The sequence below is a fragment of the Capra hircus genome, chromosome 23, assembly GCF_001704415.2.
Source record: "Capra hircus breed San Clemente chromosome 23, ASM170441v1, whole genome shotgun sequence".
Lineage (NCBI taxonomy): Eukaryota > Metazoa > Chordata > Mammalia > Artiodactyla > Bovidae > Capra > Capra hircus.
In genome coordinates, this window is record NC_030830.1 from 18,336,392 (window position 1) to 18,359,349 (window position 22,958).

The window sequence follows — 22,958 nt, forward strand, 5'->3', positions numbered from 1 at the left end:
CTGCTCATCTCCAAGGCAAACCATTCAATATCACGGTAATCCAAGTCTATGCCCCAACCAGTAATGCTGAAGAAGCTGAAGTTGAATGGTTCTATGAAAACCTACAAGACCTTTTAGAACTAACACCTAAAAAAGATGTGTTTTTCATTATAGGAGACTGCAATGCAAAAGTAGGAAGTCGAGAAACACCTGGAGTAACAGGCAAATTTGGCCTTGGTATGCGGAATGAAGCAGGGCAAAGACTAATAGAGTTTTGCCAAGAAAATGCACTGGTCATAGCAAACACCCTCTTCCAACAACACAAGAGAAGACTCTACACATGGTCTTCACCAGATGGTCAACACTGAAATGAGATTGATTATATTCTTTGCAGCCAAAGATGGAGAAGCTCTATACAGTCAACAAAAACAAGACCAGGAGCTGACTGTGGCTCAGATCATGAACTCCTTATTACCAAATTCTGAATTAAATTGAAGAAAGTAGGGAAAACTGCTAGACCATTCAGGTATGACCTAAATCAAATCCCTTATGATTGTACAGTGGAAGTGAGAAATAGATTTAAGGGACTAGATCTGATAGATAGAGTGCCTGATGAACTATGGAATGAGATTCGTGACATTGTACAGAAGACAGGGATCAAGACCATCCCCATGGAAAAGAAATGCAAAAAAGCAAAATGGCTGTCTGAGGAGGCCTCACAAATAGCTGTGAAAAGAAGTGAAGCAAAAAGCCAAGGAGAAAAGGAAAGATATAAGCATCTGAATGCAGAGTTCCAAAGAATAGCAAGAAGAGATAAGAAAGCCTTCTTCAGTGATCAATGCAAAGAAACAGAGGAAAACAACAGAATGGGAAAGACTAGAGATCTCTTCAAGAAAATTAGAGATACCAAGGGAACATTTCATGCAAAGATGGGCTCAGTAAAGGACAGAAATGGTCTGGACCTAACAAAAGCAGAAGATATTAAGAAGAAGTGGCAAGAATACACAGAAGAACTGTACAAAAAAGATCTTCACCACCCAGATAATCACGATGGTGTGATCACTCATCTAGAGCCAGACAACCTGGAATGTGAAGTCAAGTGGGCCTTAGAAAGCATCACTACCAACAAAGCTAGTGGAGGTGATGGAATTCCAGTTGAGCTATTTCAAATCCTAAAAGATGATGCTGTGAAAGTGCTGCACTCAATATGCCAGCCAATTTGGAAAACTCAGCAGTGGCCACAGGACTGGAAAAGGTCAGTTTTCATTCCAATCCCAAAGAAAGGCAATGCCAAAGAATGCTCAAACTACTGCACAATTGCATTCATCTCACACACCAGTAAAGTAATGCTCAAAATTCTCCAAGCCAGGCTTCAGCAATACGTGAACCGTGAACTTCCAGATGTTCAAGCTGTATTTAGAAAAGGCAGAGGAACCAGAGATCAAATTGCCAACATCTGCTGGATCATGGAAAAAGCAAGGGAGTGCCAGAAAAACAACTATTTCTGCTTTATTGACTATGCCAAAGCCTTTGACTGTGTGGATCACAATAAACTGTGGAAAATTCTGAGAGAGATGGGAATACCAGACCACCTGACCTGCCTCTTGAGAAATCTGTATGCAGGTCAGGAAGCAACAGTTAGAACTGAACATGGAACAACAGACTGGTTCCAAATAGGAAAAGGAGTACGTCAAGGCTGTATATTGTCACCCTGCTTATTTAACTTCTATGCAGAGTACATCATGAGAAACGCTGGACTGGAAAAAACACAAGCTGGAATCAAGACTGCTGGGAGAAATATCAATCACCTCAGATATGCAGATGACACCATCCTTATGGCAGAAAGTGAAGAGGAACGAAAAAGCCTCTTGATGAAAGTGAAAGAGGAGAGTGAAAAAGTTGGCCTAAAACTCAACATTCAGAAAATGAAGATCATGGCATCCGGTCCCATCACTTCATGGGAAATAGATGGGGAAACAGTGGAAACAGTGTCAGACTTTATTTTGGGGGGCTTCAAAATCACTGCAGATGGCGACTGCAGCCATGAAATTAAAAGATGCTTACTTCTTGGAAGAAAAGTTATGACCAACCTAGATAGCATATTCAAAAGCAGAGACATTACTTTGCCGACTAAGGTCCGTCCAGTCAAGGCTATGGTTTTTCCAGTAGTCGTGTATGGATGTGAGAGTTGGAATGTGAAGAAGGCTGAGTGCCGAAGAATTGATGCTTTTGAACTGTGGTGTTGAAGAAGACTCTTGAGAGTCCCTTGGACTGCAAGGAGATCCAACCAGTCCATTCTGAAGGAGATCATCCCTGGGTATTCTTTGGAAGGAATGATGCTAAAGCTGAAACTCCAGTACTTTGGCCACCTCATGTGAAGTGTTGACTCATTGGAAAACACTTTGATGCTGGGAGGAGTTGGGGGCAGGAAGAGAAGGCTCCTGAGATGAGATGGCTAGATGGCATCACTGACTCGATGGACATGACTATGAGTGAATTCTGGGAATTGGTGATGAACAGGGAGGCCTGGCGTGCTGCGATTCATGGGATCGCAAAGAGTTGGACACGACTGAGCAACTGAACTGAACTGAGTGGAAATATCAGAAGTGTATAGGGTACTGAGAACTTCGTAGGCAGAACAAAAAGGAAAAGTAGAACAAGGTCTGAGAAGGTAAGCAAGATGTGAGGAAGTGAATCTAAGACAACTGTATTGGAGTGCATGATTAAAAGTTTTAAGAAGGGATTAGGAGACTATGGGGTGAAGATGAAGCCTAACCACCTCCACATACTCTCTGAGGTCGAATGGCCCCCTATGGGAGTAGGATGGCCACCAGAGAACACCATGAACTTAAAAATACTGAAAGCAGTCTATACAGTAGGAGAACTGAGACACCTGGAACAATATCCATATATTGACTCATGGCTAGGGTTAGCTCAAGACCCTGCTACTTGGACAAGGTTCTGTATCCAGAAAGGAAAGGGGAAAATATTAATGGCACAAAAATTGACTGATGATAAAAAAGGAAATTCTACAGGATTTGGACGGGTCGACGTGACCCCTCCCCCATACTGGATAATGACGCTTCTGCCTCATGCTCCACCAGGATCAGAGGCCACCTTAATGCCCAATCCAGGGCCAGGTGAAGTCCTGCAGCAGCCGCTGCTCCTCCGCCAGCTCTTCACCAGGTCGTAGAGCTGCCACCTCGGCAGGCTCCGATCCCAGTGACAGAAGCCTCTGGCCAGCACTTCCAGGATCCAACTCTCCAGCCAAACTGCCCAAGCTATACCCCCCACCTCTCCCAGTAAGTACTGACAAGAAGGGGAGGGAGATGATGGAATTAAGCAGAGACTGCGCTCTGCCAGAGAGCTGGAGGGAATGATGTGCAATGCTAGCTGCTGCTTTGGGAAAGTCTATCTTGGGCCCTCCGGAAAACCTCCTCTGCCCCAGGGACAGGACAGTCCTTCATCTGATCCCCGCAGAGGCTCTGGGCCCCATTACAGCCAAACCAGTGTGCCCAGTGCCGAGCTTTTGCACTGGAAGAATGAATGGCCTAAGTCAAGGAAGGAAGAGGAAGCTCTAGAAGTTGTGGGGCTTGCTGACTTGGAAAGTATATAGGGCTGCCGGGGCTCAGAGATATCAGGTCCCTGAGAGCCCGTGGTAACCTTAAAAGTGGGGGACCAAAACAGTGACTTCCTGGTAGATACAGGAGAAGAATTGTCGGTAGTAACAAAACCTGTGGCACCACTGTCCAAAAAGACTACCGCTGTACCTGGGGTATGGGGAGAAGACATAATTAAATCGTTTTGCCAGCCCAGAAAATGTCAGATGAGGGGGCACCAAGTGATTCATGAGTTCCTCTACATTCCTGAGTGCCCAGTACCCCTGCTGGGAAGAGACTTGCTCTCCAGACTAGGAGCACAAGTGACTTTCTCCCCTGAGGAGAGGCCCACCCTCCGGATGGACACTCTGACTTATTTGCTCTGTCTCTCAATACCACCCCAAGATGAGTGGAGGTTGCATGAGCCTCCGAAGGAAGAACCAGGTGGGCCGGAAGAGCATGACAGAGAGCTAACTCAATTATTCCCTGAGGTCTGGGTGAAAGACAAACCCCCTTCCCTCCAAGCTGGCTAGACATCAAGCCCCAGTGATAATAGAACTCAAACCAGGCACCATCCTGGTTAGAAAGCGCAAGTACCCGCTACCCATAGAGGCCTGGGCCAGCATACTGCCCCACATGAATAGATTGAAACAAGCGGGCATTCTAGTAGAGTGCCAGTCGGCTTGGAATACGCCGATCCTGCCAGTCAAAAAGAAAGGAGGACAGGACTATAGGCCTGTACAGGATCTCAGGCTAGTCAACCAGGCTACTGTGACTTTATACCCCACTGTTCCAAACCCCTATATCTTACTTAGCCTCCTCCCGCCGAGGACTAAAGTTTATACTCGCCTAGATCTCAAGGATGTCTTCTTCTGTGTATGCCTCGCCCCAGCGTCACAGCCCATCTTTGTCTTTGAATGGGAAGATCCAGTTGGGGGCACCAAGCAACAGCTCATCTGGACTCCCCCACAGGGTTTAAGAACTCCCCAGCCATCTTTGGGGAAGCCTTGGCTTCTGACCTGAACTCATTCCATCTGGAAGAGTATGGATGTTGGCTCCTACAATATGGGAATGACCTGCTGCTGGCCGCTGAGACCAAGGAAAAATGCTGGGAAGGGACAAAAGCACTGCTCTAGCTGCTGATGGAAGCAGGTTACTGGGTGTCGAAGAAAAAGGCACAGGTCTGCAAGGAGGAGGTAAGGTCTCTGGGGTTTGTTTTAAAGAAGGACACAAGGTTCCAGACTCTAGTTGGGTCCTATATACTGATGGCACTAGCCTGGTAAAACAAGGACAACGGCTGTCAGGTTAGCCAAAGCGGAAGGGGCCATCAAGACTGAAAAGGGATGGTGGGTATTGCCAAGGGGCAAATTATTGGTACCAGAAGAGCTGGCACACAATCTGGTAAACCAAACACACCAAGCGACCCACCTAGGCCATGCTGCCTGCTCGCAGGTTAATGCTCCTTCTCAGGTATTCAGACAAAAACCTCTGGGTATTTAGCGGAAAGGCATGCTGCCCTTTGAACACCTGGGAGTGGACTTCACTGAAATGAAACCTCACCGACACTACTGTTACCTGCTGATCCTGGTATGTACGTTCTCGGGATGGGTAGAAGCTTTTCCTACCTGGACTGAAAGAGCATCAGAAGTAGCCCAGAGCCTGCTTAGGGAAACAGTTCCCAGATTTGACTTCCTACCAGCATTGGTTCAGACAATGACCCGGCTTTTGTAGCTGATTTAGTACAACAAGTAAGCAAAACTTAAAACATCAAATGGAAACTGCACACTGCATATAGGTCCAGAGTTCTAAGATGGTGGAATGAACCAATCAGACATTAAAGAGACTCTCCAAGTGGATCATAGAGACTGACTGCTCCTGAGTGGACTTGCTTCCGACGGCTCTGCTCAGACTCAGGATGACCCCACAGTCCCAAGGCTATTCTCCACACAAAATTGTGAATGGGAGGCCCCCTCCCATTATAAAACAGGTGTCAACAAATTTGCCTCAGGTAAGAGGGAATAGGATTTCACAGCAGATGGAACTGAGTAAGGTAATAAATCGGTAACTAAGTTTGTACAAGAAAAGTGTGCCGTTCCTGCTTGGGGAACAGATTTACGAGTTTACGATTGGTGACCAAGTATGGGTCAAAGATTGGACACATGATTTGCTAGTCCCTTGGTGAAAGGGCCCTTATGTTATTCTAACTACCCATACTGCAGTTAAAGTTTCAGGTATTGTCCCTTGGATCCATCATTCAAGGGTGAAGAGAGCATACCACGCAGACCCAAAAAACGCTGAGTGGACTGCGCAGAGGAACCCTGCTGACCCTCAAGAGACTAAGACCATCCTTAAGAAGAAGGAAAAGAAGATCCTGGACGAGCCCCTTCAGGATGAAGGGGCACAATCAACTCCTGCTGCTTGGTCTCATCAACGTGATTTTGAATTTAACTTCCATTTCAACTCAGGACAATGTTTTCATCTCATGGGGACATTCCTACGCAGACTTCCACAAAACTCCCAGCTGCTGGGTATGTAGGGCTATGCCTCTGTCAGTGATGGAGGGACTTCCTTGGTGGGTGTTATCGTTCTGCCAAGGAGATTTTAAACCACTCTGCTTTTTTCTGGGATGACAAAAAGAGACTTTTCTCTCTCTTGCCAATCATAACCTCTCCTTGCTCTCTTGGTGTAAGACCTACAGTCAATACACTCAGGTCATGGAGTTACATTTGATATAAATGCCAGTGTAACAAAAGCCTAACCTACTTGTTGTAAATCTACCCCAGTAGCCCTGGTAAATCTACCTTATTTACATGCTAGGTGGACAAGATCGTGTTTCGATGGTATGAGTATATTGCTGCCTTATTCATACCCTCTATAGGGACAACAGATATCATGATTAAAGTAGAGGCCTTGACTAATTTCACAAAACAGGCCCTCCTAGATAGAACAAAAGCCATCCAAGCCTTAAATGAAGAGCAAATCCAAATGAGAAAAGCGGTAATTCATAATAGAATGGCTTGGGACATACTCACAGCTGCTCAAGGAGGGACTTGTGCTGTAATTAAGGTTGAATGTTGTGCATACATTCCTGACTTATCTGGCAATGTATCGACTGCTTTAGATGACATGAAAAACCAGGTTAAAGCAATGTGAAATGAAAACCTTCCTTTCTGGACTTCGGTTCTATCTTGGGTGAAGGGCGATTGGTGGAAAACTGTATGTACCACTGTTGTAGTTGTCTTGATAGTTCTGCTTTGTGGACGCTGAATTTTATAATGTATTATGAACTTTGTAACCCAAAGGTTAATGTCATTCTCCCAAACTGGCAGTCGGAGAGCCAGGGTGCAATATATCCCTATGAGTGATGCTCATAATATGAGTTAAGAGCATCAAGAGGGGGGAATGAAGAAGGAATGATCATGCTCGGCCACCTTTCCAATGGACTCTGAACTCTGTGTTTAGTGCCTATGAAAACAACAACAGAAGGATAAGACCCCCTCCAGACAGGGGAACCTTGAAGATCATACATAGGTTACTCATCGCCTGAGAGAAAACATACACTAATCACCCCTTCCTCCAGACAGGCCATAAATTTTTCTGTATCAATCGGAGTGTAACCTCAGGTTTATTGGTTATTGGCTAATTGTTCGACTGTCTGAGCACATGAGCACATAGCACGTGAATGATGGGGTTATTGGGACTGTATTTTCCTTGGTTTATGTAAATCTCAAGGAATTTGGAGTGGTGGGTTCAGACACATACACATGGGGTATAAAAGATTTTCACAATTACTGATCGGGGTCCTTGGCTAAGAGGAGACTCTGCCTTGGGCCCGCTGGTGTAATAAACTGCACTCCACTATCTGCATTGTCCTTCTGAGTGAGTTTGTTTCCCAGAACGCGTGGCTACAACATACAAATTTCCTTTCTAAGCCCTAACACACGCGTTAACCTGTGTACCAAGCAATCATTGCCACCTGCCTATTCCAGACTCCTGTGGGTCTGTGCCCCTTCTAATGCCTGCCAGGGGGGTGATCAGGCCCCCTCTTCCACCCTACCGGGTGTGTTCCTCCTCACCTGAGCGCTCAGTTCCCCTGCTGCTGTCCACTGCCTGCTAACATGAAAGGTCCGGGCATTGAGAAGCAGAATCCTTCCAGAAGGGCGAGGTGCCTTCCCCCCAGAAGACTCAAGCCGCAAGGCATCGGAGTAGTCCCAAATGGGACTTGTCTCCTCAAAGTGAGGAGTTTCCCGGTCCATGCACCAAATGCTGCAGCCACGTGTTCTGGGAAACAAACTCACTCAGAAGGACAATGCAGATAGTGGAGTACAGTTTATTACACTATTACACCGGCGGGCCCAAGGCAGAGTCTCTTCTTATCCAAGTACCCTGATCAGTTTTTCTGAAAACCTTACATACCCTAAGTGTACATGTCAAACCCACCTCCCCAAATTCCCTGAAACTAGTCTGAACAAAGGAAAAGAAAGATACAATCAAATTTGTATCTTTGATACAACAAAGGGGACAATAGGCCTGTGGTCATACCCCAATAAGCATAATAGCATTTATGATTCTATTCGGTTACACAGATAATTAGGGTATTCTTTTAGGCAGCAGAGAGTCTAGGTACGAGCCCTGGGGCTCTTCCGTCCAGGGGGCCTGATTTTCCAGTTGGTATGTTGTTTCCATAGACATTGGGCACATAGCTCAAAGTCCACAGTCCGGCCCAAGATGGAGTCCTGCTTTCAAGATGGAGCCTGTTCTGTCTGTTTCCTCCTTCAGCCTTACCACAGAAGGAATGCTAACTCTTCGTAAGTTTAAGAAAGAGAAAAAAGACAGAAAATGAAACTTGCACAAGCATCCAGCTATCTCTACCACAGAGCCTAAATTCAAACTTTTGTCATATTATTAAATTCCAAGAATTTCCTGGTGATCCAGTGATTGAGACTCATGCTTTCACTAATGTGGGCCCAGGTTAGATCCCTGCTTGGGGAAAGAAAAAAAAAAAAAAAAGATAGATAGATAAATAGGCTTTCCTGTATAAAATATATTATATATATAGGCTTCCCTGGTTGCTTAGTGGTAAAGAGCCAATGCAGGAGATGCAAGAGATGAGGGTTCAGAGGGTTCAAAACCTGGGTTGGGAAGATCCCCTGGAGTAGGAAATAGCAACCCACTCCAGTATTCTAGCCTGGGAAATCCTCTGGACAGAAGAGACTGGTGGGCTACAGTCCATAATGTCGCAAGGAGTCCAACAAGGCTGGACACACACACATGTATATATTGTTGTTGTTGGTTGTTTAGTAACCAAGTTCTATCTGACTCTTTGTGACCCCATGGACTGTAGCCCACCAGTATCCTCTGTCCAGAGGATTTCCCAGGTAAGAATACTGGAATGGATTGCCATTTCCTTCTCCAGGGGATCCATCTTCCCAACCCAGGGACTGAACCGTGTCTCCTGCATTGACAGGCAGATTCTTTACTGCTGAGCCACCAGGGAAGCCCATATATGTGTATGTACACATATGTATGTGTGTATATATATATACATAATTAAATTCCATCAGCAAAGCCATACTGAAGTCCCTTGAGCTTTAATCATTGTCCCAAGAGGCAAACAAATTGTCTTGGGAGGCTCTAGGCCACAGATAGGACCACTTTGTCCCAAAGACCGCTAACAGAAACAGTATCCACAGACCAGCCAGACTCTAGCCTCAGGGAATAAGAATCCTGCTGGCAGAGGAGAAAGAAATACATATGAAATTAGCACAAATAAGGCTCAACGAGTTCATGAGCCTTCTCAGCAACACCCCAAATAAGAATTTTTCTGAAAAATGTAAAATATGCCAATCAGTCACCAGAACACTGCTCTGGAAAATGTGAAAATTATATTATTTGATAATGAATCTGAGACTTGAATTTCAGAGGTGCTAAAAAAGGTGGAGAGGGTCTGGTTTTCTGTTCATTTGCCTCTGTTGTAAAATATATTCCCCGCCACATGTGCTGTACATGCAAACAGACGTTAGTCAAAAACCACAGAAATGTTTTAATTAATGCATGTCTTCCTCTCTTCACAAGTTCAAACCTTTTATTTCTCTACTCGGTAAATCTTTTATGAGAAAAAAATAAATCTATTATTATATATAAGACATAAAACAGATATATATAATAAACACTGATTTATACATACATACATATACATAAATGATTCAATTAGGGAAACACAGAGTGATACAAAGTGAGAATTAGGCTGGGATTTCTTTTTCACAATACAATATAGTTTCAGTTTTCAAACCTCCCTGGTTTCTGCCCAGCAACTGATGAAAACCACCCCTCTGAGCCAATCCGAAACTAATTCTTTCACAGACCGATTCTTACTCTTTGTCAGAGTGAGCATGCATTGCTCTTTTTCCTTTCTTCCAGAGAAAAGAGACTCTTATTTATAATGAGGAACTATTGATTATCTTTACTCTGGGCTGTAATTTTCAGATGGGATTGCCAAGAGGTAAGTGTGGGAAAATAGGTAAAATCCAGGGGACGAGCCTTGGAAGGAGGGAGGCTGAAGAGCTGAGAGAGGGGCTTGCCCAGAGAAAGTGATTGGGGCTCAGGTGTGCTGTAGTAAGGGGATGAGGAGATGGAGACAGCAGGGCAATGCAAAGGCTAAAGACCTGAATTTGAGCATTTGTGGGAGAGTCACAATGTGAATGAAAAAGCTTGCTGATTGCATGTTCTTAGGAGATTACTGTGATCAGAAAGGAGCAAAGGACTCTTAATCTCTCCTAGTCATCTCTGGGAATGTGTTCTAAGAGATTCTGAAAAAAGATATGCCTTAAAGATTTGCATGTAAAGATGTTCATTACAGAATTATTTGTAATTTAAAAAATCTGAATCAACATATGCAACAGTTGGAAAATGGATACAAACACATTGTCCAATCATGAAAGGGATTTTGGAATCATGTTTTAATAAAGAGTTTTTATTTCTAATTGTAACAAAGCTGAATTTAATTTGGAGATTTAAATTGTATCTACATTTTGCTATTGAATCTTATTTATGATGAGCAGCTTTAAACTCGGATGTTTGTGTTAATACTTGACTTTTTTTTCTTTAAGAGTAGTTTCTACAAGTGGAATTTCTGGGTCAAATGATAATTTTGACAATTTTCAGGCATTTAGTATATATCTATGGTCAAAATACTTCCAGAAATCCTTATAGTCCCATGAAGCAAAGTATATGATTACTATCACAGATTATTTAAATTTTATTCCTTTATATTTTTCTCTGTTTTGATGTCGTCTTGTTGTAGCCATGCGTTCCAGGAAACAAACTCACTCAGAAGGACAATGCAGATAGTGGAGTGCAGTTTATTACACCGGCGGGCCCATGGCAGAGTCTCCTCTTAGCCAAGGACCCCGACCAGCATTTGTGAAAATCTTTTATACCCCATGTGTATGTGTCTGAACCCACCACTCCAAATTCCTTGAGACTTACATAAACCAAGGAAAATACAATCCCAATAACCCCATCATTCATGTGCTATGTGCTCATGTGCTCAAACAGTCAAACAATTAGCCAATAATCAATAAACCCGAGGTTACACTCCGATAGACACAGAAAAATTTATGGCCTGTCTGGAGGAAGGGGTGATTAGTGTATGTTTTCTCTTAGGCGATGAGTAACCTAGATACGATCTTCAAGGTTCCCCTGTCTGGAGGGGGTCTTATCCTTCTGTTGTTGTTTTCATAAGCACTGAGAAACAGTGGAAACAGTGTCAGACTTTATTTTTTGGGGCTCCAAAATCACTGCAGATGGTGATTGCAGCCATGGATTTAAAAGACGTTTACTCCTCGGAAGAAAAGTTATGACTAACCTAGATAGCATATTCAAGAGCAGAGACATTACTTTGCCAACTAAGGTCCGTCTAGTCAAGCCTATGGTTTTTCCTGTGGTCATGTATAGATGTGAGAGTTGGACTGTGAAGAAGGCTGAGCGCCAAAGAATTGATGCTTTTCAACTGTGGTGTTGGAGAAGACTCTTGCGAGTCCCTTGGACTGCAAGGAGATCCAACCAGTCCATTCTGAAGGAGATCATCCCTGGGTATTCTTTGGAAGGAAAGATGCTAAAGCTGAAACTCCAGTACTCTGGCCACCTCACGCGAAGAGTTGACTCATTGGAAAAGACTCTGATGCTGGGAGGGATTGGGAGCAGGAGGAGAAGGGGACGACAGAGGATGAGATGGCTGGATGGCATCACTGACTCGATGGACATGAGTCTGAGTGAACTCCGGGAGATGGTGATGCACAGGGAGGCGTGGCGTGCTGCGATTCACGGGGTCGCAAGGAGTCGGACATGACTGAGCGACTGAACTAAACTGAACTGAAACACAGAGTTCAGAGTCCTTTGGAAAGGTGGCCAAGCATGATCAGCATGAACAGGCCTAAGATGGAGTCCAGGCCCTATGAATTCCTTCTTCAGTCTATAATCAGGAATAAAAAAAAAAAATAATATCCCCCCCAAATTAGTGAAAATATATTCCTCACTCTGAGGACAGCATTGAAATTGTTACCTGTATAATAATGATAATAATAATAATATCCTCTCTCTAGCATCTTAGGGAGCAGTTTTGAAGAGCAGAAGATATGGTGAAAGGCAATCTTTTGTCTGAGGGTATGTCTGAGTTTCATGCAGGCTCCCAAGAAATCCCAGCTGGACAAATTTCTGCTCCCAGCTCCTCCTCAACCCACTCACCTCCCTCTGCTGGCCTCTTCTCAAAGGCAGTTCTTGGCACAGGTTTAAGAGTAGCAGGTACTGTGAATGCAGGCCTTATACTGGTTTGTTTATGGCGAATTAGTGTGAGGAGACTTTATTTATTTATTGACATGCAGTTGATTTACAGGAGTTGGTATTTTCTGAACAACTAATATGTTGCAGTCAGAGTAATTATTTGTAAAAACTTTTAATTGCTGAGTAAAACATGAAAACTTTTAAAACTGAAAACATCCAAATAATTTTCAAAGGTAGGAGGCAAAGCACAAAAGTGTCTCTCATTCAATCTTCAATTTTCAGTTTAGCATGATCTCTTTTAAGGTGATTTGGACAGTAGCCTGCCAGGCTTCTCCACCCATGCAGATTCTCCAGGTAAGAATACTGGAGTGGGTTGTCATGCCCTTATCCAGGGGATCTTACCAACCCAGGGATCAAACCCAGTCTCCTGCATTGCAGACAGATTTTTTACCATCTGAGCCACCAGAGAAGTCCAAGGTATAAGCATGTACATACAAATTAATAACTTAGGTTTTGTTTTTTTTAATATAATCATTAATTTTCTCTGCAGTGTGCTTTTTATTTATTTAATATATCTTGATTTTCTGGGTTAGTGACTATAAATTACTCTTAACTGCCACACTGAGTTCCCTCATACAGATCAGCCTTTATTTAACCAACCAGTCTTCTGTTAGTGGTTAGAGTGGCTGGTTAGCTTGTTTACCCTTTTTTTTTTTTTTTTCACTTTTAAAAATAATGTTTCTGTGTCCACCTTACACACAATTCTCTCTGCACCCATGCAAGTGTTTTGCTAGACCAGATATCTGGAAGTGAAGTTGCTAAGTCAATTGTGTACATTCTAAACTTCCTGTTTCATAATGTGTCATGAGTAACGGAAGTTCAAACAGATTTTTGAAATCACAGAGCTGCTGAATCGTAGTGCCATGACTTACCTCCCACACCCTTTTCATTTCCAATATCTAACATGTAGTGGGCCTGGCACACAGTGAGTGCTCGATAAACATTTGTTGAAGGAATGAAAATGCCTGGTTGAGACCTGGCCTTATTCTTAATGCTCCAATTCACTTGCCTTGGGGTTAAGAACTGGTAGGTTCATGGGACTTCCCTGGAGGTCCAGTGGTTAGGATTTAGGCACTTTCACTGGCAGTGGTCCAGATCCTGTAAGCCTCAAAGCTTGGCCAAAACTTTAAAAAAAAAAAAAAAGTGGTAGTTTCAGCCTCTGATTGACCCAGGGAATCTGCCAGTATCTTGGACTAAACTCTGATGGGAAAGTGATATGAACTTTGTAACGGCCATGGGTTGGGCCTAGAGGAGACAGATGGGCACACCCTGAGTCATTCGTCAGCACACCATTTCATGTGACATTTTCAGGAAAGAAAGAATACATGATGGGAGAAGGGAGAGGGCTCCATCTGGAGTTCTTAGTCTTGTCTTGGAATTAATCGACTCTCAGGCTGTCCACTATATAGGGAGGAAGACAACTCCGGTATGGTTGGAGTGGAAGCCAAGTTAGAACTCCAGCTATAATCAAGCCTAGCTAGCTGGCAAGGGCCCCACACTTCTCTTATCACACAAGGTGGAGGTGCTTTTATGGACCAAGATACATTTGGAAACACTGGACTGGAACTGAAGTATTGCAGGGGCCCTGCCTCTGAGCTGGGAGAACCCCAGCATTTCATAGAGGCACGAGCCGCGCTGGTCTGCTGTGTGTTTGGAAGTTAATGTGTTTGCCCTTCTGTGCAAGTGCCAACAATTACATCTCCACCCCTAAAAGTCACTTCCCCAGCAGTGCAAAACAAGATAGGGTAATTATCCATTGCTGGTGAGCCCAGAGGCAGGCCATCTGCCAAGGACCATTGATAAACACAGAAGGAAAGGGAAAAAAGAAAGTGAACCATTTCCTTTCCAGACATGTTTCTCCCACTAAAGAACAAATGTTTCCCCCTAAAGAACTTTTTTTTTTTTTTTTGGTCATGCATGAGATTAGTTCCTCAACCAGGGATCAAAGCTGGCAGTGAAAATGCAGAGTCCTAACCACTGGATCAACAGGGAATTCCCAGAACTGTTGTGAAAAGAGTTCGCTAAAGACTTACCACGTTGCAACATTTACATGTCCAGGGTAGGCTTGCTCTTTGAAACCACTTTATTGAAAAATAAGAATAAATGCTTTAATACAACTAAGTCCCCAGTGGAAGCACAGGAGGCCAGGCTCTGCTCTCTAAGCCAGGCCAAAAGAGCATTATCATTATGCAGAAAAATGCTTATCTCCATAAACTCTCCACCTCCCCTCCTCTCATTCGTTGGATGACACCCAACTATTCTCATCATCTAAACTGAACTAAAATGCTAGTGAGTATTGATGGTTTAATATGTAAGCCCTCATCCATTCACTAACTCAACAAATATTCACTGAGGGTTTCATGTGAACCACCACCGCAGGTGTCTTACACATCAGGAAACAAAATTGACCAATATCATTGTTTTGTGGAACTTACATTCTAGCAGCTGGAGACAGACGATAAATGTATGATATGTTCACTGGTGAAAATGCAATGGGAAAAAGAGAGACGTTGAGGGGGATGGGCACAGTTTGCCACAATTTTGTGATCAGAGAGGGTCTCATAGAGGAACTGACTTTAAAGGATAGACTTGAAGGAGGCGAGAGAGTGAGCTTGTGGATGTATGGGGAAGAGGGTTCCAGGCAGAGAGAAGAGTCAAGGTCAAGGTCTTCTGTTGTGTTCTGTCCAAGGAATAGTAGGAAGGACAGTGTGCCTGGAGATGAAGTGAGGCATGCAGCTCCAGGAGGGCCAGGCCAGCCATTGGAAGAACTTCAGCATCTACTCAGAATGAAATGGGAGCCTGCAGAAGGTGCTGAGCAGAGGAGTGACAGGATGTGACTCAAGGAATGTTCTGGATGTTGTATTGAGACTGTAGGGAACACAAGCAGAATCGGAGGACCCAGAGAGGAGAGTCCTATATTAATCAGGGTGTGATGGTGGAGGCTCGGACCTGACATAGCTGAGGAAGTGTGGGTGAGTATAGAGATTCTGAACATACTCAGTAGAGCCAAGGATTTCTTGATGGGCTAGGGTTACTGTCTGTACACTTAACATGCATATTTTTATGGGAGATATTCCATGTAGGAACTCATAGGTGAAGAGACTCCCAAGCAGACATTTTGGCAGAGGAAGATTATGGGTCCTCACACTACTGATCCTGTGTTTCTCCCTGAGTCAGCCCTGGGGAGGCCGAGGTTCTCACACAGAATTCTCCATCTTCTTCCAGGTGGTATTTCTGTCTGACTCTTTCTGGCATCTCTCTGATTGCAGCACTGATGAAAATGGCTTTGTCCCTAGACTCTTCCATTTCACCTCCTTATCTGCTTCATCTCCGACCAGCTGCTCACTCCTTGCTCCGAATACACAACGTTAGAGCCTCTGACAGTGGAAACTACCGTGTTATTTCCAAGATGGCAACTTCTATAAGAAAGCCTTATTGGAGCTGAAGGTTGCAGGTGAGCCTTCAGGTTCGGTTCTGAGTGTGTTCCTCTTGGGACCTAGGAGCAGATGCAGAGTTTCTGCTCCAAATCCACCTCTCAGAGCTCTTGGCTGATCATTGGGAACTGCCTCCTCTGTCTTCTGACTTTGTTTCTCTGAGAGCCTCAGGAGAGAAGCAGGTCTTCATCCAGGAAGACCCCTTCCTGTACGCTATCTTGCCAAGTAAAGAGCTCCCTCCTGCCAACTGCCAGGGTCTAAGCTGGGAATTGGAAGGTCAGGATGGGAAGGATAGGAAGACATCTCCTTGGAGATGGTGCATGATTGTCTGGGTTCAGGTGGCTTCTGGGGGCCCCTCCAGGTACTCACCTCCATGAGCCCTGGGAGGCTGACCTGTAAGGGCAGCATCTGTGCTGTCACTTCTCCAAACCACACCCCCTAAGAGCACACTTGCAATTGAACCAGTTGACTTCAATCCTTGTTGCAGGAGAAGCAGTGCATGCCCTGTGGGAGCATGGGGGTCTCAGGAAGAGGGTGATAGAGGAGACTAGGTATAGACTCGGGGCTTCTGGTAGCAGATTTAGGGCAAGCTTTATGGAAATGGGCTTTGCTCTGGATGGGATGCTGTCAGAGGAGAGGAGGTATATTTCTGTGGGTGGATAACTTCATAAACTTCATAAGACTAGAGTGAGGCTAATCTGGGACTGGTAAAGGAGTGGCGTCACTCAGTCAGGACAGGGGAATGTTTGGTCAAGGTTATGTTTGGGACAGTGCTTGTATTTTTCTCTGTCTTCAAACATGATTGTTGTTGGTCTTTTGTCTTCACCTGTCTTAGTGACAAAGGGCCCTCTGATGCTGATATTCCATGAAATTGCTTGTGTTCCACAGGAGAACACCAAGACTGGACTCATATTCCATGTCAAGCGCTGCATATCTCTTTCTCAGGGCATATCTCTTTATCTTGCCATGTAGCTTCTGGCTGGGTTTGGTCCATGGGGAGTCATAGCAGAAGGTAGAAGGAGGAAGAGAGAGGGGTCAGGGTACTTATGCCCCTGTCTTATTCACTGCAGGACCACCTCTAGCTGGCTCCATGCCCTTCCAGAAGATCACAGCTCCTCTTATGAAAGCTCTCTCTACATGACTCTCCCACTTTAGGTCTTCAAAACAGCTCCCTCTTCACTACCCTTTGGGTTTAGGGGTGGGTGGTAACACTCCATTGTTCCTGGCCCTGGAGTACTGCTCTGTTCCACATAGTTTTCTCCTCGTTATGACCACCCTTTGGCAAACAGCTTCTTAGAAAACTCGAGTTTAATTATCTGAGTGTGCCATCCAATCCCTGTTGAGACCCTCACCGATACAGGATGCTCCCAAGAACTGAGGCTCATTCATCCTTTCTACAGCACTGGGCTCTGACCTTCGCATTCAAGTGATGGGCCATGAGAATGGGGGGGATCCACTGGGGATGCGAGTCCACCAGCTGGTATCCCCAGCCCCAGATTCAGTGGAGAGATGCTGAGGCCCAGAGCATGCCAGCTGCCGCAGCACCTCTGGCTGCAGATGGAGCATGCCTGTACGCAGTCACATCATCTCTAATCATGAAAGGCGGCTCTGGAGAAGGGGCATCTTTCATCATCAGAAATCCCCTCCTCAACCAGGAAAAGACAGCCCGGATTTCCATCGCAGGTTAGTACCCTGCTTAGTTGCAGGTATACTGTGAGGAGCCATGGCTGTTGGAAGAAAAAGGATGTGAACACCTGGAACTATTATAATATAAGTAAGTCAATTATACCCCAGATTTTAAAAATTCCTTAAAAGAGACATATGTAAAATTTAATCTATAGAAAATTAGACAAAATGACAATTTAAACATTAACCAATTAAAATCTAGTATAGCCATATTAAAAAAAGAAAAGTAAAAAAAAAAAATTTAATAACTTAAAAAAAAAAGAAAAGAAACGAAAGGGGGATGTGTGCTTCTCTGTGGTATACAGTGAAAGTGAGTCATTGAGCTGAGTTCCAGAGCCTTTAATAGAACTAGGGTGTTTTTTTGTTTGTTTGTTTTCCCCTGTTTATGTCACAAGGATTTACTGAGCATTTGCTATGTGCCAAGAATGGTGACAGGCAATGGGAACTGGAGAGAAGTGACGAAGATCGGATCCCTAAGTAAAGACGAATGACAAAGTTGGGGGCGGGTGGGTCCGTGTACAACTTATAATTTAGAGGAAATGCTAATCCCATTAAAATATAGTACAAAACAGTAGAAAAAAGAGCAAAGGATGAATTATTAGTTCACAGAAAAGGAATAACACATGAAAGAGTGTCCAACCTCACTCACTAGAAAAATGTGTATTAAAATTTGTGTGAGTGGACAGGAGACTTGGATAATGTTTTATGTGCTCTTATTTGATAGTGGAACCATGTGGATGTAACCTATTATAAATTCTAAGTAGAAAAAAAACTTGATTATGATGCTTAAGTAACAGATTTACATGTGAGACAGACATTTCAAGACAAGTTCTGGTATTATGTTATTACTGTATCTATAAAACCTTAGCAGGGCTTGCCGAAGTCTTACCTAAAGGTCTCTGAGAACCTAGGAAGAGAAAGATTTTACTATCAGGAGATGAACTCCATGAACCCTGTCCTGAGGGTGAGAAGCTAAGACTGGATCCCATTGCAGACCCCTTCTTCAGGAGGGCCCAGCGCTGGATCGCTGCCTTTGCAGGGACCCTGACGGTCTGTCTGCTGCTTCTCGCTGGAGCTGGTTACTTCCTGTGGCTACAGAGGAAGGAAAAAGAGGCTCTATTCACGGAGAAAGAAAGAGCGAAAAAGGAAAAAGAAGCAACTTGGGCAGAAAACGAGCAAGAACAAAGAATAAAAGGTATCTGACCTGGAGAGGGAGTCTAAGGCCCATGCTTTGCAGGAGGGAGCTGGATCACCTCACCCCATCCCCACCTCTCGCACCCAACTCAGCACTTGGTCATCTTTAAGATTTATTTTCTAGAGGTCCTCCTCCTTCCACCCCGATAACAGTACTTTTTTTTTTTTTTTTTTTTCCTTTCTGCTTCTTTTCCAGAAATGCTTCAGTATGAGCTTGGGAAGTTCTGATTCCCCCAGGGACCTATGCTCATCTTCCCATGACTTACCACTTAATGACTCACCACTTTTCTTCCATTGCAGAGTGGAGAAAGGTCCAGTACATGACTCACAAGTGGCTCTGACATCTCTGAATTCACATAGAAGACTGTCTCTGCCCATATATTTTCCAGCTGGGTTCCTCAGCCCCTAACTCTGCCCTGGGAAGAAGGAATGTTCTGGATCCTTTTTCCCAGGAGAATATGGGTGACTAGAGAGGGGAAAGTAGTTGGTAGGGAGAATAGAGAGTGTTTCCTTTTTTAATAGAGAAAGGGGCCTTCAATCTCCTTCCCTAAAGAAGAGAGGGGAGGTGAGAGTTGAACAGGCAGAGGCAGAAGGTAAGAAGGGTGGAGTGGTCAAAAAGAAGGCGAGATGAGGCAAAAGTAAAAAGAAAGGACTCAGAAATGACAGAGTTCAGATGACGTCTCTACCTTTCTTCCATTGTAGCTGGGGAGAAGTCTCAAACCTATCCAGGTGAGTGACCTGAATGTTCTCTGAGTTTCCTGGCACAGGTAGATAAACATTTAAACATTTTCCCTGCTGCGTGACCCACTGGCATTTGCAGTAGGAATACTCAGATCTAACCCAGAGGCTCATTTTCTGTGGAGAGTACCACCCCTGCTTTTCTACAGCCTCAGAGAGGACCTTCAGATATAGTGTCTGGGCAGTTTAATCACTTCCTGCCCTGCCGACATACATACCTACACACACACACACCCACACACACACACAGCCTAGTATAGCCTGGCCACGTCACCTGCAGCCCCAGCACAATAGAGTGAAGAAAATCCACCATTTTTGAGAGGTTTTATGCCTGATTTACCCAAGCTGTAGATGAAAGAAGAGACTGAAAAAAGGGACACAGAAAAGGCTCAGTGAGGAGAATGGGTGAGGGAAAGATCATGAGCATTCCTTTTTGTGTCTCCTTTCTTTCAGAGTGGAAGAAGGTCCTCTTCCAAGCTAGTGAGTGAATCACTGTACATCCCCTAGGACGAAAACCCGAGGGACCATATTCCCTTTTTCTTTTCCACGTCTTGAGATTCTGGGACAGCCAGCTCCTGTGACTGGGGGAGTTCTGATTGGAGATCTCAGTCTCCAGCAGCCTTCCACTGCATGCCCAGAGAACTGGTGAGAATTGCTCTCCTGGGCTTCCACAGATCTTTATGGGAAGGAAGAGGCATCAATGGTGGAGGTGAGGGGAAGGACAGGCAGGGTGAACTAATATTACAGCGAGAGTGCAGAAGCAATGTGACCAAGGAGAGAAAGCAATGCTCAAAGGTCATGTCCTTTCCCAAGGTCTATATGCCAGCTCTTGCCACTGTGTGTCCTCAAGTTATTTGATGTTTTGAGCTTCAGTCTCCTCACTTGTAGACAATGATTGTAGTTCCTATTTATGTGAGAGTTGAGGTAAAGACTAAGTGAGTTAATGAACGTGTACTTGGTCAAAAAGCCAGCAAAAAAGTGACATTTTATTCAAAATGGGTGGTTGAAGAGGGCTTCAAGAATCAACTATTTACAAAGGGGAGAAAGAGAGCAAAGGGAAACCGACAAAGAACTATTCAGTCCCCAAGGGTTCACAACACTTGGGTGCTGTCACCATGCTGGGCCTGAAGAGATGGGGAGGAGAGTGTTTGGCCCACAGGAAGCTGTAGCTCACAGTGAGGGCATCCTGAGATGAGTCATCCCCTTGGTCAAGCATCACTCCCTGAAGCTGGCAGAGAAGAAGTGGAGGAGGAAATAAATGTCTTGCCTCTCTTCTTGCTCCTTCCAATCTTCAGCTAGTGCCTCCCACTGACCAAACCCAACAGGTGACCAGAGGCAAGAGAGTCCAGTGTCACTGTCCAAAGAGGACAGATTCCAGGGTCCAGAAAAGGGTAGAAGAACATGGAGAGTGGGCCTGGGAGCACATGAAGCCCTCAACATAATGCCCCTTAGCCCAGAAAAAGACTGGCAGCTATTAAAACATCAGGGACTTCCTCCATGCCTGGCCCTAAACCAAATACACAATGTGTGTTATCTTCTACCCTAAAGATTAGTATTTTTTAAGCCCCATTTTTTCAGATAAGAAAATTGAGGCTTAAAATATTATACAGCTTGGGCCAATGGGAAAAAGAGAAAAGACATTCACTTCATGAGTGGTAGCACAAGGATTGAAATTTAAACCCGTATGCCTATGGAGCACGAGCTTCCCAGGTGGCACTAGTAGTAAAGAATCCACCTGCTAATACAGGAGATGTAAGAGAGGTGGGTTTGATCCCTGAGCCAGGAAGATTCCCAGCAAGAGGGTACGGCAAACCACTCCAGTATTCTTACCTGGAGAATCCCATGGACAGGGGAGCCTGGCAGGTACAGTCCACTGGGTCACAAAGAGTTGGACACTACGGAAGTGACTTAGCAAGCATCTATGCCTATGAACTACAGGTGGGCAGAGTCACTTCAGGGAGAGAAACAGGAAAAACGTAGCTGGAAGGAGCCAGCTCTAGATGTTGGTTAAGCAGACTCTGACGCTCATCACTTTCCCCTTTCTTACTGAACACAAGCCCCTTAGGGCTTTCCTCTGGTGTTGCTGAGAGGGTCACATTCAGGGCAAGCTGTGGGCACCCAGCCCTGGACTTGGGCTTCCTCAATCAGGCCCAGGGCTTGAGGGCTGAGGCTCTGAGATCTAGGAACAACAGTTCACCCGCCATTCAGCCCCCCAAAATTTCTGCAGACGATGTGCTTTTGGATCCCAACACAGTGAACCCCATCCTGCTCATGTCTGATGACCAGAGGAGCCTGCAGCGGGCAGAGGAATGCCGAAATCTGCCAGACAGCACCAAGTGATTTGATTGGCACTACTGTGTGCTTGGCTGCAAGAGGTTCACGTCAGGGAGACGTTACTGGGAGGAGGAGATTGGGGACAGGAAAGAGTGGCATGTGGGGATGTGCAGGGAGGACGTGGAAAGAAAATGCTGGATTGAAATGAGCCCGAAGAATGACTTCTGAACTATAGGGCTGTCTGAGGAGAATGACTACCCGGCTCTCACTGAGCCCCGGACCAAACTGACAGTTGCCAGCCCTCCTGAAAAAGTGGGGGTTTTCCTGGACTATGAGACTGGTGAAGTCTCCTTCTACAACACTGTGGCTGGATCTCATATCTACACCTTCCCACACACCTCCTTCTCCAGGCCTCTGTGGCCTGTTTTCAGGATTTTGACTTTGGAACCCACTGCCTTGACCATTTGCCCAGTGTCAACAGGAGGAGGGAGTCCTGGTGTTCCTGACCAAGTGCCTGACATTTCTCTGGAAACCCCAGTGGTCCTGACCTCAGCTGAAGAGAATGGAGAGCCTCAGGCTGAAGTCACATCCTTGCTTCTCCCTGCCCAGCCTGCAGCTGAGGGTCTCTTCCCTAACAGCAGCGACAAATCGCAACCATAAAATGCTAAAGGCACATACAGCGTGAAGCACTCTACTAATATTAATACAGTTATTTATTTCATAAGGACATTTGAGTTTGATACTGCTTTATTGTCTCTCTTCCTAGAGGTCACTCAGCTAGTAAATGATGGCTGGGCATTGAATAATAAAACATTTACGGATGATTTACAATATACTGGGTATTGTGCTAAAAGCTTTAAATGTTTCACTCCTCATAGCAACCCTATGTCACAGCCTCATTTCAGGAGTGTGGAAAGTGAGGCAGGGCCAAGTTAAGCAAGTTATATAATTCATAATTCATCAAATAGTCAGTGCTGTTGGGGCTCCTCTCCCCCACCTACCCACCCTCTACCCCTAGCCTTTTTCCCAGCCCAACTGCCCCTGTGAGGGAGGGACCATGTGCAGCCCTGAGCATTCCTTCCCAGGGCACCCCAGGTTAAAGATCACTGTTAAGTGCCTATGGAAGCCACACCCCACTGGGTTCCTTCAGGATCGATTGTCACAGCTATAGGTCCAGCACTTCATTGGGTTGGCTCGGCAGGGTGACTTGATC

General features: G+C 44.9%; 1 protein-coding gene across 1 annotated transcript; it reads left to right on the top strand.

Moving 5' to 3' along the window:
• Positions 4,684-22,430, top strand: BTN3A3 (butyrophilin subfamily 3 member A3). Its single transcript, XM_018038508.1, is given in 14 exon segments — positions 4,684-4,774; positions 5,798-6,010; positions 6,457-6,575; positions 9,999-10,080; positions 15,593-15,811; positions 15,814-15,873; positions 17,254-17,297; positions 17,299-17,536; positions 18,534-18,734; positions 19,034-19,061; positions 19,437-19,462; positions 19,925-19,951; positions 21,699-22,366; positions 22,368-22,430. Coding segments are annotated over 14 exon segments (2,079 nt in total).